Source organism: Hippoglossus hippoglossus, chromosome 14 (assembly GCF_009819705.1).
Source record: "Hippoglossus hippoglossus isolate fHipHip1 chromosome 14, fHipHip1.pri, whole genome shotgun sequence".
NCBI classification, from domain to species: domain Eukaryota; kingdom Metazoa; phylum Chordata; class Actinopteri; order Pleuronectiformes; family Pleuronectidae; genus Hippoglossus; species Hippoglossus hippoglossus.
The window spans coordinates 10,551,214-10,566,567 of NC_047164.1; the positions used below are offsets into that span (position 1 = coordinate 10,551,214).

Here is a 15,354-nt window from a genome sequence, read left to right on the forward strand (position 1 = left end):
GAAAAGGGTAGATATCATATCTTTTGTAATCCTTTCTGCTCTGGTAATAATTTCAAAATTTTGTTTCACATCTTTATTGTGGCCCTGAAGTGCAAATCATAACGTCAAATCACAAACAACAAAGGACGAAACACATTAACGTGGCTAATTGGACGGACGCACTGTTGACATAGTGATTTGCTGTTGTGTTTTCTTATGTGTCATCATCTTTTCAGGTTAGGTTAGGTTTTTTAATTTGTGTTTATCGTGATTTTCCCTTCAGCGCCACATCTTGTGTCTTCAAATCAAAGTGGCTTTGTCAAATTTCAAATGATCTTAAACTCTCACCGAACACACACATATACCCTCATTATACAGTTGATGTGCAATATGTACGTCTCTTTCTTTCACAAATCATGCTGCTCACCTCTCCCTCTCCCTTAGAGGCAAAGTAGTTCTTATCAGGAACGTCCACCAGTTTGATGAGGTTACACGGCAGCGGAGCTCCGACGTGACCTGTTGGTCAGGCAGAGAAAAAATAATTAGACAGGATAGGAAAAACTCAAAGAAAAGAGAGAAGAGAAGTAAGATGCATTTCCCCATAGATCCAGATATCTCATGCAATATGAGAACTGAGCAGTAGGGGGAAATGCTAGCCTGAATATAAATGGTAAGTGTTATCTAATTGTCCTAAATGACTGACCCTGCTGTAAGTGGCACAACAGGCAGGGGCACATACCAGCTGCCAGTCACTCGTGTTTGTGGTTCTTTTCTGATATGTGGTCAAACAACAAGTGTCGTGTCTGTGTCATTTTTGTTTCAGCCGTCTTTCCTTTAAAAAAATATGTGAACATGAAGAGCAAAGATTATATCAAAGGATCATAAAAAAACGAATGGCACTTACTCCTGCCACTGTATCTGATGATCTTCTTAGTTTTCTTATACATTTTACATTTTACATTTAAATGTCAGTTTGTTTTGTTGTCAAGTGTTGTATATAACATTGTTTGAAATCACATGTAGGCAACAGATTTTAAAGTCTCGTGTTTTGTGCAGTTGTTGAAACATTTACAGTAAATGAAGATGATGAAGAGAGAAATAATTTACTTTTTAAGTGGTTCTTTTTTTAGCAATGATGTTCCTTAAGAGGATAATTACACATCTACTAAAGTCCTGACTCATCACCATGTTCTCCAGGAGAATGGATGTGTTTAAAAAGCAATAGAGTTTTCAATGTGGTTTTCTTACTGAGTCACTTCAGTTCTGTCAATAGAGGGGAACTGAGCAGGTGTGGGCATGTTCATGAGGCCCTGAGGAAGAGCACTGGGCTGTGACGTAATGTTACAGTTGTTCTCTGCAGTTAGAAGTCTTAAAAAAAAAAATTGTGGAGGCAAACAACTGTCACTGGAACTGGACGCCATCTTAGAATTATCAAGTTCTCATGTATCCTTTGTTCACACTGACAAGTCGTTCTAAAACTGGTCCCTTCACCAATCCATAGTCTTACATGTCTTCTTACTGCAAAACTAATGTGGATCTCTCTTCACCAAACTGAGATCAAACTATTGTTGATTGACAAACATTTTGTATTTTGATATATACTGAAAAAAAGAAAGTTATTTACCAACAAATTTACTTATGTTGGTAAATTAGTTTTTTTTTTATTAAAGTTATCAACTGTGATAATATAACTTGTTTTGTTTAATTTTTGTGTGTGTTTCAAACTGAAGTATCTTTTAAATGTTGGTAAACAATTTAGATTTTTCCAGGCAGACATTACATTTTTATTCAGAAACTATTTGAGGAAATAGTCTGTAGCAAATAAATAAACCCTATAATTATTTTTTATTTTTATTTTCGAATACAAATATTTTGTAAACAAGTAAATTACATGACCTATTCCACATTTGTTATTACTTTTACATGATAATGATTATTTTCATTATTAAATATGATATAATCATATCATATACATTCAATAATAATTGCTATTTAGTTTTCGAGAAATACTACAGTTTTAAAATGCACTGCCTTATTGTGTTTTGACTTTGTCCATAAATGTATTTTTTAATGAGTGCCCTCATTAAGTGTAAACCTCATCGACATAGCATGGAAAATTCCAATCAATGCCAAAAGGCTGAACACAACAATGCAGCAGCCAACAAGGTAAATAGAGGCAGTAATGGCAGATAATGAGCGTCTTCTTTGCCCGCTTGTTGATATTGGCATTGGCCTGAACTCTACTACTGCTACAGACTAATGTGGCCCAGCAGCTTCTCTCTCTCTCTCCATCTGCCTCACCCTCCCCTACTGTATACAACCCTCACGTCCTGCTTATTTTTCTCAGGGCAGTCTGTTAATCATTCATCAGGCTGATAAGATGTGCGGCCCCCCCACTGGCACAGTTTTGATGGCAGGTGGGTTCAGGCTGAGCAGCAGCAGCAGCAGTGATAACAGAATTCCTTTTTTTTTTTTACAGTTTATAGACAGTGACTTCATATATGTTTCAGTGTGGGAGTTAAATACCACTTTTAGACCTTTGAACCGAGCCTGTGGTTGAGTAAACAGGCCGAGTGAGTCGGGCAGAGATAAGGATATTTTCTCGGTCTGTTGCATAAACGCCGGCTCACCTGGGGTCCAGTCTCCGGGTGTGGTGAACGTGCAGCCAGCTGTGCACTCCGTCTGGCCGTACGCCTCGTACACCTACAGACAGACGACACTGTGTAAAGGACATGCATGAATCCACATACTGTATTCATATGTGAATGTGTGGTTTAGGAACACATGCATCAGTGTATGCTGGTGCTGCTTCTGTATCTATCTTTGTGATGTTTATCTGACACCTTCTTAAGAACAGGTCTGTTGTTGGTTCAGTCTTAGTTTGAGATTTGTTCATGGCCACATGGTGACAGCAGAAATAGGTTATGTGCGCCTCATTCACTTATCAACTATTCAGTAGATATGAGGAACTTGTTTGCATAGAGCTGCATGTTTAGACGTCGTTCAGTTACAGAGCAAAATAAACATTCATTAAGAATCGTGTTTTGGTCTCTCTACCAACTCCTGAGGGAAACATTTGGCTCTTTATCTTGTAAATGTTAAACAATGTTCACCAGCTAGACGCTCACGGTGTCTGTCTGCCATGTGCAGCTGAGCAGGTGGTGTACAAAGTGGTTGGCTTGCTGCACACAACTGTTTGCTGTCTTCTGTGCTGTGTGTGTGTGTGTGTGTGTGTGTGTGTGTGTGTGTGTGTGTGTGTGTGTGTGTGTGTGTGTGTGTGTGTGTGTGTGTGTGTGTGTGTGTGTGTGTGTGTGTGTCTTTGACCTGGCATCCCAGAGCTGCTCTGAGGAATCCCAGGACACTGGGCGAGGTAGGAGCTGCCCCTGTTATAATCATCCTCAACCTTCCTCCCAGGCTGACCTATACAAAGAGAAAGCATATTATTATAAATATACACATACAACAATATACCCATTATTAATATTTACATATTGTTTTATTATAACAATAGTAGCAATCATGAAAAAAAAAAAAAGTCCAGGAATATATTAATGTTGACAATGGATTAGAACAAATGGAGTATTCAGCTTTAAAGGCCCTGAAAACTTTTCTGTTTCCTCAGTCAATTTAATAAGAGTTGAGGTTAGAACTCTTTTGCTATTTTTACATATTTGACATATTTAAGTAGCTTTTGTTCTCTGTGCTCTTCTCACAGTGGCTCAGCTGACAACATCTGAAGACCATTGTGTTCATTTGTCACTGGTATCTAAACAAACCACACCCCCACAGTCCTGATGAAGCCGATTAGCGGAGTTTAATTTAGCCGGAAATATTTATCACAGTGGGAAACTTGAGATTTGATTCTATGTTTTCACAGGTTTATCTAACTGCACAGGGGTCAGTTGAAAGATGTTTCAAACGAGAGTGAAACAAACTAAAGAGTAAATACAGGTTATAAGTAAACTACTCGTCTTTTACAGCTGCTTTTTTTTATATATTGGATTTTAAGGAATGGGTGAAAATGAGATTACAGAACTCAAAAAGCCTGAAGTTGAATTGTCTTTTGTTTTTGTAATTACTCAAAGGGACATTGTCTGAGCTGAGTTTTCATTGCAGCTGACCTGTCTGACTGTAAGTGACATTGAAAAGCGGCTCTTTGCAGGGTGTGAATATCTGTAGAAAAACAAATAAAACTGCCTTGATGCAGTCACTGAGTATCTAACAGGTGTGTCATTTCAACTCAACATTTTTAGGATGGTTCAACATGCTACGTCTATTAAATATCATGAAAGAATCTGAAATCATTTGTTTTAGAAATGCACAGAAGTGAATGAGCAGCTTGGAATCGACTCCAACTAGACTTTCCTGTGCAAAATATGTGTCAATGATGAGATTTTATCAGCAGCTAATGTAGCAAGTCTGATTATATGTCTTACATTTAGCTCTGGGGGAGAGGCAACGCCATTTACCTGAATCTTACTGAAGAAGATTTTGTCCCAGATGCTGTCGCTGCGAATGATCCCGCTGCTGACCTCAGCACCTTTTCTCTTTGCAGCGAAGTTGAGCAGCCAGCGCTTCAGTGGGCTGTTGGCCTGGCTGAAAATCTGCAAACGACAAAGCACTCAGATTCAGATTGGTTTGGGACAGTCCTGTCTATTATGTGAAACACACGTAAAATATATTAAATTACAGAAAGGTTGGTAAAACCTTGAGCGAGAGCAAAACTCTTGATTTCTCTTCCCTTTGTTAATTACACAACATTCATTTCTGAACTCATTGTTCAAAACCACCACTTCATTATTCTATCCTGAAAATTTGCATTACTCCAAAAGTAACGGTAACCATATATCGAAATAGTTTTGATTTTCAAACCACAAATCGCCATCATAGGTCAATAATTTCCATAGCCGGTGTTTTTAATGTATGGAGAAAACCAAATTGAACTGAATAATCCGAGATGCTCATCTCACCTTGTCGTACATGCGGTTGAGCAGTCGAGGCACCACAGGGAAAATGGTTGGCCGCAGGGCCTTCATGTCATCTGGCAGGAGACGGATGTCGCCCTGGTAGAAGCCGATCCGTCCTCCATGGCAGTAGACCACAGACTGCAGAGACAGACGCATAACAAAGTCAGCTGTCTGGCATATAAGTACTGATAGACAGTACAATTTATTTACATTATACTTTTTTTTAAAACAGTATGTCATAATTGCATTAGAGAGAACATTTTATAATTATGTTTATAACATTCTGTGCACAGTGCTGAGTGGCCGTAATAACACCTGACTCCACTAGATTGTGTCACACAGGATAAAACATACTAAATGGATTCAATAAACAGTTGTTGGGCCATCATGTGAAATACCAGTGTGTGTATCAGTCATCCTATTTGTCTACTCTCACACTTTCAAGTCCCATGTCACTTAGCCAAAAGAGGAACCTGACTTTTTATATTGAATACTTATTGTTTTTACTATGAATAAGACAAAAGTTTTAGTGTGTGGAAGACAGTCATTGTTACCATCAGTAACGATAATTACTCATCCTACTAAAGCAAACGAACCATGTAAAGTACAAGTAAAGCCAAGTATTCACAGATAAATGTAGTTTAAGTCTTAATGTAAATGTATTATTGCAGAGTCTAATTTATATATGACAGTATTTTACAGCTGTAACTGGTTCGAATGTGTCCTTTATTTAAAACTCCAAAGGGTCTGCCTGTCTGTTCTGAAACTGCATGAATATCACTAATATATTAAACACACAAAATTCTGTGGTAAAAGTATAAAAATAAATACTGTACAGTACAGTGAATATTCAGAGTGTGAGCGGAGATTCCCTAGAACAACAGTAAAACTTCCTTTTTTGTATCATTTAAAAAAACCAAACTAAGAAAAGCCCCAGCTGGTTTGGCTGATAGTGACCATGACCGATTTACAACAAACATCTGGAAGCACTCAGCCCCACACACAGATTATCTGATCCATGAAATACTCCCATGCTGGAAAGAGCTTAATACCACATACCACGAAATACTTTAACATACAGGCATATACTAACTATTAATAATATGAAACAAAACAAGGAACATTATAAAAGTTATAAACTCATAATAGACAACATTTTGTCATATTTTTTAGGATACATTCTTCAAATTTGCAATTTATATTCCAGAACATTACATAATTCTTAATTATAAAATACTTGCATAACACACCTTTGTTATCGACCAACTGCTTTTTTAGTCTTAAAAAAATGCATCTATTTGGTCAATTTTGAAATTTGAACTGTCGGATAAATGTAGCGATATTATATGGGGTGAAATATTAATTTCAAAAAGAGGAATAACACAAGTTATCAGCTAAACTAGTGACTCATTACTCAGCAAAGATCAACTAATCAGTAAGACCTCTAACTACTAATACTCAATATGAGCTGAAGTACTGATTACATGTTGACAACTCAGGGATTGCAAATGTTGCTGCAACTTGAACTTGGACACGAGAGGAGGTTTTAGTACAAACCGACAAGGAGGATACTTAAAAGGTTCAGTGTGTAGAACTTAGAGACATCTAGAGGTGAAGTTGCATGTTACAGCTGAACACCCCTCACCTCACCCTCCCCTTCCAAACATGAAGGAGAACCTGTGGTAGCCTTCAGTTGTCATAAAAACCCAAAAGATGTTTAGTTTGTCCAGTTTGGGCTACTGTAAAAAAACATGGTGGTCTCCGTAGAGAGGACCCGCTCCCGATGTAAATATAAAGTATTTAAATAAAAAGGGCCCATTCTAGGGTAAAGAAAACAACAATTTGTAGAATTGAGATAAAACACACTCGTGAAAACATCACTCAGATTATTTTATATTCAAATTGTGCCAATACATCCCTTTCACCTAAATCTTACACACTGAACCTTTGAATGAAAACGTCTGTATTTAAAAATCGGAGCTATTGCAGATTGGGACACGTTTGTAGACTGAATAAGAATGATCCAAGCACACACAAGCAGAAGGTCCACCCTCTTTTTCCACCATTTGATTGAGACATTTTCCATCTAGTGTGAGACAATAAGTGTGCTGTGTTTGTGTGTAAGCGTGAGACTCCTGTTGTGTAATCTGATGCGCTGCTTTATGGGGAACTAAGGTGGTTTCCTGGGACTGAGTCTTGTGTCGCTATCAACGCTGCAGTGTTTTGCAGGCACATGAACCACACTCGTTTGACCTGATGCAACCCGATTGGCGCCCACGCACACACAAACACACATGCACACACAAACATGCACACACACACACACACAGACGCACTTCCCATGACTCCAGAGGATTTAAAGTGATACAGTGATGTCATTTTCTGGAGACTAAACTTAACTACAACTTGCGTAACCCAAAAAGTAACCCCTAACATTAACCTTGACTTACACCTAAACATAACCTAACTTTAAAACAAGTCTTCACCTTAAACTAATATTTTACAATATAGGGATTTGTTTTGTTGTCCCTGTACGGAAGACTATAGTCCTGATGTGTAAATAGATTGGGTCCCCACAAGTGAGTAATACCTGAACCACCCTCCCCCACCACCCCACACACAAGTTTGTGCAGCTGTCCTGAATAGGACTTCCATTGACCTACATTCATTGAGGTCGGCCTATAACTAAAACCTTATCCCCAACCTTAAGCAGGCCCTTGGACATGATGTTTGGCCTCATTAGGCTACTGGTCCTGACAAGGTCAGTGTTTATGCTGAAAAAAGGTCCCAAAGGGGAAACAAAAATATGAACACACACATATAAAATGAAATATTGATATCCTAACATGTAAGGACTATGGAAAGGGTTCATTAAGGCTGAAGTTAATTTGGAGCAACAAAAGGTTCCACTACATTCTATTTGATCCTGAATCAGTAATCAAAAGTGGTAGAAGTTTGGCTTGACCAGTGGCTTCAGCTTCAGGGATTCTCGGTAAAAACAACATCCTCCTGCCATCAGTTAAGACGTCTGCCTCAGGTCTGGAAGCCAACTGTTCTATTTGTCGTCATCCACAAAGTTGGACGGACACAAAAAATACAAAATAAAATAAAATAAATGAATCACTTGAGATACATTTACATATGGTTGGATCTAAAGTGTGGTGGATTTACAGGAGAGGAGAAATGTGACTGTGACCAGCTGCAGATAAACCCATGGTTTTACAGTAAATAGCTCCCTGCCAGGATATTTAAATAGGTTCTCTGGTTTCCTGTGATAACATGACTTTTTTTTTTCAATAACAGGGCATTTGGATGTGAATGTTACCAGACATCTGCTTGTGTGTGTGTATGAGGGTGGGTGCTTCTTTAGACTAGGAAATGATGCAACATGGCTCCACTGGGTGAAAAAGCTTGGCATGGCATTTATCCTCATGAGTTGGAAAACGAAACTTATAAAAAGGAAAGGGAAAAGGAGTGTCTCTCTCTCTCTCTCTCTCTCTCTCTCTCTCTCTCTCTCTCTCTCTCTCTCTCTCTCTCTCTCTCTCTCTCTCTCTCTCTCTCTCTCTCTCTCTCTCTCTCTCTCTCTCTCTCTCTCTCTCTCTCTCTCTCTCTCTCTCTCTCTCTCTCTCTCTCTCTCTCTCATGCTGCTGATCCTTCCTCTGACCTGCTAGTATCCTAACAGCTTGACTATCATGAACGCATTCTGATCTATAACTGCTGCATTCCTGTGGTGGCACATCTCTATTCAGCCCAATTACCTCAATGAGTCTCTCAAACATGTGAGCCAGTGGGAGGAAGGAAATGAGGCAATCGTCTTGGTTGGGGGAAATGACTTTCTGCAGGAGAAAAGAAAAGGAGACTCAATCAAATGGCCATAAAAAGGATTTCGCAACAAACTGTGAATTTAATGAAAACAGGACATGGAGCAGAACGAACGAACGCACACACACACACACACACACACACACACACACACACACACACACACACACACACACACACACACACACACACACACACACACACACACACACACACACACACACACACACACACACACACACACACACACACACACACACAGTCATAAAAATAAACTGGATGATATCAAATGACAAAAAAGAATCATGGGTCACTCACATCTGTGACTTTGAGGAAGCCTGAGAAATCAGCCACCACGTTCCCATGGGTTAGCATGACCCCCTTTGGGTTTCCTGTGTAAGCAGAGACAGAAGACACACATGACGGAAGTGAAACTCTGGTGAACAGGTGAACCGCTCTTTGGCTCTCTGGAGTCCTGCAGCAGGTCTTCAGTCGCCGCTCAATAACTGCAGGTCACTTTTACAGTTTCAGAGAGAAAAGCTGCAACCAGCATCGCCACAGGCCAAACACACAGGCCGGTCTAAACAGGCCGGTTTAGAAAAGGCAATGCAAGAGTTGCTTTAATGGACCAGAGCATTTGATATCTTTACCCACATATACACATGATGTATAAATGCTGAGTTAATGCTACTATTTTCATTATTTCCAAAATCAAGCTGCAATAGTGTGAGATATTCAAATCTGCGAATATTGGTTTGTTTGCCTGTAAAACCTTTAAATACACATCTGAATAACGACTCAAATAAACTGAAGACTGAAGCCATGTGAAAGAAATCCCTGTAATACTGATTAGGCATTTCCTAATAAAGACCTTCTCATTTACTGTCATGTCATCGGATTCCTTGATGCCACAGACACAGACACAGACACACACACAGACACACACACACAGATCTAAAAACTCTTACATAAACCAAGATCCTTTGTCTGAACCTGTTGTGTGACTCACACAGCTCTAAACAGTTTCTCGGGAAATGCATGTGTTGTGAGGAAACCTGGAGCTGATTAATGCAGCGGTGGCGGGCCATTTCCCTCAGTGCCAGCAGGTGGCAGCGTTTGCAGCACACCAGTGGAACCCTGAGTCGTTTGTAAACTGACACCAGTGTGTCCTCACATGACCTGGCTTTGGTTCCCTTGTCTGCTGGTTGCAGGGGCTGGTTGCAGGGGAGGAGATAATGGCTCTACACGTCAGAACATGCCGGGGGGTCCAGATGTGTACGTTTATATGATAAATAGAGGGAGAGGGTCATTTATTCTGTTGATATCAATTTAATCTGCTAATGTGATGAAACTGGATTTGTTTTTTTGTACTTACTTTGTATGTAGGGAAATAGACATACAACCGAACATGTTGTTAACCGACACAAGAAATACAGGTCACTTTGTCTTTCCTGTCTTTCTCCCCGGACCAAACTGGATTGTATTAATAGTAATTGCTCATCTGCCAGTTCCTCCTCATCAAGTATTATTATTATTACTATTATCATTATAATTATTATAATTAGTATTATTGTTTCAAGGCATAATGGAGGAGCAAGAGCTGCCCTGTGGTTTGCTTTCATCTATAACCATATATTGGATTTAAAAACTGCATCCTTAAGAAAACATATCTTAAAGCATTGACAATAGAATTGCTCTGCATAGTTTTCAGCTGTTATTAATCTTATTCAACTAAACAGTGGGGTTCCATAAACCCCTCTATGTGCCATTTTTGTGCATATTACCCGTCTTAAAATGCTTTTCAAATATACAATTTTGAACAGTGAACAACTTGATTTTATCGTTACCATTAATTACTGTAAATGTCTTTCATTCTCAGCAATCCCAGTCTGAACTGGCACGCTGCCTGGACCTGCCTGTGTTGACGGTGACACGCTTTATCCACTGAGCAAAGGGCAGGTGACGGATTCAGCAGCCACCTCCTTTCTGTTATTAGTGAGACATGTGTGCAACTCCCTGCGAGGCCAGCAGAGTGTTTACGCTTTGACTTTTTAACTCAGCAGACTGTGGTGAGAATACCGTCAGTCCACTGACCTGGAAAAGAATTTGACTAAAAACCTTTCATTTCTAGGACAGGCGTGTCCTTGACGGCAGGTTGTTTTGTCCAACCTGGCAACTAATAATGCGGGCGAGTGTTTAATCGATCAGATATCGTGTTGGAAGTGACCCGCCCACATGTTTTGATGTCTGCAGTGAACTCTTTTCATAAATTACATAGAAAATAGAGAGAACAAAAACAATCACAAGCACATTGCTGAATGTGAAGGAGCAGTCTCTGGTCAGGTAACGTGTAACTGCTGCAGGTAATATGCCCCCCCCTAAAAAGTAATACATAGAAAACATATAACTATATTGTTTCTTGATATTGCACAGTGCACCATGGGGAAATATTTTTGCATTGGGATGCACAGAGGCAGTTATTTCATCTAAATTTAGCATTTCTAGACATTGAGCACACATCATGTATTTTCCTGTTTCTCATTAAAAGTGTGATTAACATAATGGAAAATTACAAAAATGAATAGATAGTAACAGTCTCAGGAAAAATACTAGTTGTGCTGTTAGCCACTAAACTGCGCTGCACATGTTCCCATTTTTGAATTTACTCTGTACAAACTCAAATGAACCAGGTTATTCACAATTTAAACAATTGATACCTGTGGTTCCACTGGTGAAACAGACAATGGACAAGTCGTCTGGTGCTGGTGGCTGCAGAGAAAAGAAAAATATCAATGTTAATCTAAAGACATGTAACTCAATCAGGTACTTCTTCAAGTTTCTACAAACACAAGATGCATTCATATCCATCTAATCCATAATCTAAAAGTTGAGGAGATATTTCAGATCAGATTATAAATGTTGTTGCACAGTACAGAGTTGTGAATTAATACTTACTATAGGTTTTCTGTAGTGTTCTCTGCCCAGAGCCTGTGAGGAAAAGAAAAATTACTCAAATAAATAAAAGGCATTAGAATAACGTAATTCTCCAGTGTAATTTGCCTGAGATCTGATGTTGCCCTTCTTGAATCAAGAATGGCAACAATAGTTTCTACCGTGTCATACGTGTTTCCGTTTGTTCTCTGTTTTTGTATCTTTTGTGTGTGTGTGTGTAATATGACCCTGCTTGTACTTATATTTAAAACTTTTACTTCATTGCTGCCCATCTTGCCCTAGAAGAAGAGATAATGTGTCCCAATGGGACCTTCCTGGTTAAGGATAAATAAAATTAAAAATAAATGTGAGTCAGTCTTGTCCTGATCATTTGTGATTCGTCATCGTCCAGTCACCAAAGGCCAAAGCTATGTGGATCCATGTCGACGCAGAGTAAACATGCTCAGAGGCCTGCTCATACAGAGGTCGGGTTCAGCAGCATTTATAATAAGTCGTTTGAATTCCATGAAGGTAGGGCGTCACGCTGAGGTTGGTCATCGCAGAAAAATTACAATTATGTACATGTGATTGTCAGCTACTCCCATTCTACCTATTATATTACAAGCAGTACATTTACTAAAAATACCCACATCGCACACAGAGGGCCATATTAATGTGCACTCTGTGAGTGAAAGGACACGGCCAGATTCCACGCAGTCGGGGATGAGTCGATAAAGATCTCATGTAACATGCCAAAGAATTCCAGAGCGTGCTGGGAGCATGTCCAACTTTGCTGTGACTGGCAGGTTGTGGTGTCGCTGCTAACAATCACTGTGGTGATTTGGGAATTTTAAAATCTCTTTCACGGACAGGTATGGATTAACCATTGGCAGCAATCACCTTACCAGACAGAGGCCTGTGTGAATGTGGATCTTATTAATGCGCCTATGGCTCAAAATTAGTGGAGGTATGTGAGGGTGAGGTTTCAGCAGGATCACGCATTTCCACGGAACTTGCTGGAAGGATATGACATGAAAGAATCCTTCAAATGTTGGTACAGATCTGAACAAAGGGGCAGGTCCAGGAATCTCTTTCTTTATGAGAGATGAGGCGTTTGTTTGACATTTTCACAGATTTCCCAGGAAATAATTCATGGATCTTGATTTAAAAAAAATCTGACATACTAAGAGGACTGTTATGAATCAGTGTGAGTAATTTAAAATACGGATACAGTGGATTTAAATGTGGTTTCACTCCCAAACTGAATTTGATTATGGGATTGCTTTGAGATTAAAAGCAATTAGTGGCATTTACATCCAACTAGTTTTTATTTTTTCTTCACATAGGCTATGGTGTTATTGTGCAGATTTACATGTGAGCAGTACTTCCTCTGAAAGCTTCCGGGTTGCATATGAGAAATCCTGATTGGATTCATTCACATATAAGAGATTTCAGATAATTTAAATAGTTCTATATATATGACTCATTTGATTTGTGTTGAGGTGAAACTCGTGCAAACCTTGTAAATTAACGAGCACCAGAATATGCTGAGATACGAGATGTAAATATCATTATTCTGGATTGGCGCTGTAGAAAATTTGAACCACTCTACTATTTTAGTATTTTTGAGCCTCTGTGAAAGACTGCAGCCCTTTCATATGCATACATACATGTATATGACCGTAAGACATACTTCTCAAGACTGTGACTGATCCATTTCCCCCACCAGACCCACAGGGATTGTTTTTTCACCTCCACTTCCTGTATGGCCTGCACGTGGACGCTGCAGTCCCTGCCGCGCTCCACGAGGGCGTTGTCGAAGGCGTCCATCAGGATGATTCTTCGCAGGCCCAGCGTCTCCTTCCGCTCCACGTTATCTATTAGCACCTGAGCTTTCTCTACTTTGTCGCAGATGACCGTGGAGATGTCCGCTGAAATGACACGAGCACACAAGAGCATACGCACCCTTGTGTGATTATCGGCAGAATAAGAAAAACAAAACAGGACACAAAACAAAACAACCTAGATGTGGGTTGGGGTTGGCAATCTTCAGTTAAGTCAATTTCTGGCTCAAACACTTATATTTAGTTCAGTTCAAACATAAAAACATTTGTTGTATGATTGTCTCTGTAGTGTTTGTGGTCATTAAATAAGCTTTTAGGACGCAGGGAACACACTGTGCATGGATATGGCAAGAAGTGGAGATCTGCTGCAAAAATCTAGTCAGTCAAAGTGATGAGCTGTTTAAAAGGCCAAACATGACGTGTACTGAAACACCTGTCAATAAAAACTATTAAATGTCTAATTACATCGTGATTCACTCTTTTAAATACCTCAAGTGAATAAAGAGTGACTCTATTCTTAAGAGTAGTCAGTATGGAAGCTCATTTCCATTTTTCTTCTGAATCATAATCGAGAAAATGTCTCAAAATAATGACTTCAAAACTCAAAATAATTATTTAATAACTTAATCATAATTTGGACTTCCTATCTTTTATAATTTTGACCAAGCATTCATCTTTTTTTTTTTTATTAACTGGCAGAAATGGGTTTCCATAAGTTTGAGTAGTGCTGTCATACAGAATTGACTGTGTGTGTGTGTGTGCGTGCGTGCGTGCGTCCGTGCGTGTGCTCTTACCAGTATTAATGATGAACCGTATGGCGTCTGGGCCCAGAGTGTCATAAAGGGGAACCACTACCATGGAGTAGGTGTAGCATGCTAACTCTGAGATGATCCACTACAATCACACACAAGCCAGGGGTCAAAGGTCAACGGTTAGAGTGTAAAGACTTAACATTAAGACACATGCTTTTATTTCATTGCTTGAAGTCCTGCTCCAGTAGTTTATTACACCCCCTGAACCTCCTCTGGTGTTCCTCAAAATTTAAATTCCTCTCATGGCCTTGAAATGACTTAAATGTAACTTTCAACCTTCCTCATTTCATGATCCCCTGTTTCCTGTCTCTCCTCCCTCACAGCTTTGTTTCTGATGTGACATCACAAACTGTTTGATTCTATTCATATCTCCGACTGGCGTTTCTCTACTGCTGTGGAAAAACTCAGTCATGGTGTTGACTGCTTATTTTGTTCAAAACATGTCTTTTATCAGATTAAAGGCACAAGGGGGGACATGTCTAAAAACAGGATTTTCACAGAGGGAGGACTTAAATATACATGAAATATATCGCCCTGCATATATATCTAGTATTTTTTTTACAATTTAGGCAAAAAAAATGTTCATCTTTTACATACAGGTTTATGAGCAGAACAGTGTGTAGTACATGTGTTTATATCATGAACCCATATCGTGAGACACAGAGAAGCAGACCGTGAGACAAAGAGTGAGTCACCTCTGGCCTGTTCTGGGCAAACACCCCTATGAACTGGTTGGGGTTCGGCTGGCAGCCCTGGTGCAGCAGGCCGGAGCCCAGATGCTCGGCCCGGGCTGTGACCTGCGGAAGGGGAAGAAGGGACAGCAGCAGATTGGACCAAGTGGAACAAAAACGAAAAAACCAGAAGACACTGCAGCACAAGGCAGGAATTCTTCTCGTTTGGTGTGTGGCTTCATGAGTGTGTTGCAATTTAACACTAAATAAAGTGTCCTACGGTGACAATTTGATTCTGCGTCATAGTATGGGGCGCACTATTTTCCAA

The 15,354-nt window shown here is 39.6% G+C and overlaps 1 protein-coding gene across 3 annotated transcripts in view; it reads right to left on the reverse strand.

Annotated features, from left to right (window-relative positions):
- The window catches only part of acsl6 (acyl-CoA synthetase long chain family member 6), a 40,814-nt gene that overhangs the window by 3,459 nt on the left and 22,001 nt on the right, over window positions 1-15,354 (reverse strand). For all 3 annotated transcript variants that reach the window (XM_034605959.1, XM_034605960.1, XM_034605958.1), the window contains 12 exons: window positions 15,051-15,152; window positions 14,338-14,437; window positions 13,452-13,630; window positions 11,724-11,756; window positions 11,486-11,537; window positions 9,087-9,160; window positions 8,705-8,782; window positions 4,950-5,084; window positions 4,449-4,583; window positions 3,304-3,399; window positions 2,610-2,682; window positions 407-495 (listed from right to left, as the gene is read on the reverse strand). In XM_034605959.1, the coding sequence (XP_034461850.1) occupies window positions 407-495; window positions 2,610-2,682; window positions 3,304-3,399; window positions 4,449-4,583; window positions 4,950-5,084; window positions 8,705-8,782; window positions 9,087-9,160; window positions 11,486-11,537; window positions 11,724-11,756; window positions 13,452-13,630; window positions 14,338-14,437; window positions 15,051-15,152 (1,146 nt within the window). The remainder of the gene's footprint in view (window positions 1-406; window positions 496-2,609; window positions 2,683-3,303; window positions 3,400-4,448; window positions 4,584-4,949; window positions 5,085-8,704; window positions 8,783-9,086; window positions 9,161-11,485; window positions 11,538-11,723; window positions 11,757-13,451; window positions 13,631-14,337; window positions 14,438-15,050; window positions 15,153-15,354) is intronic.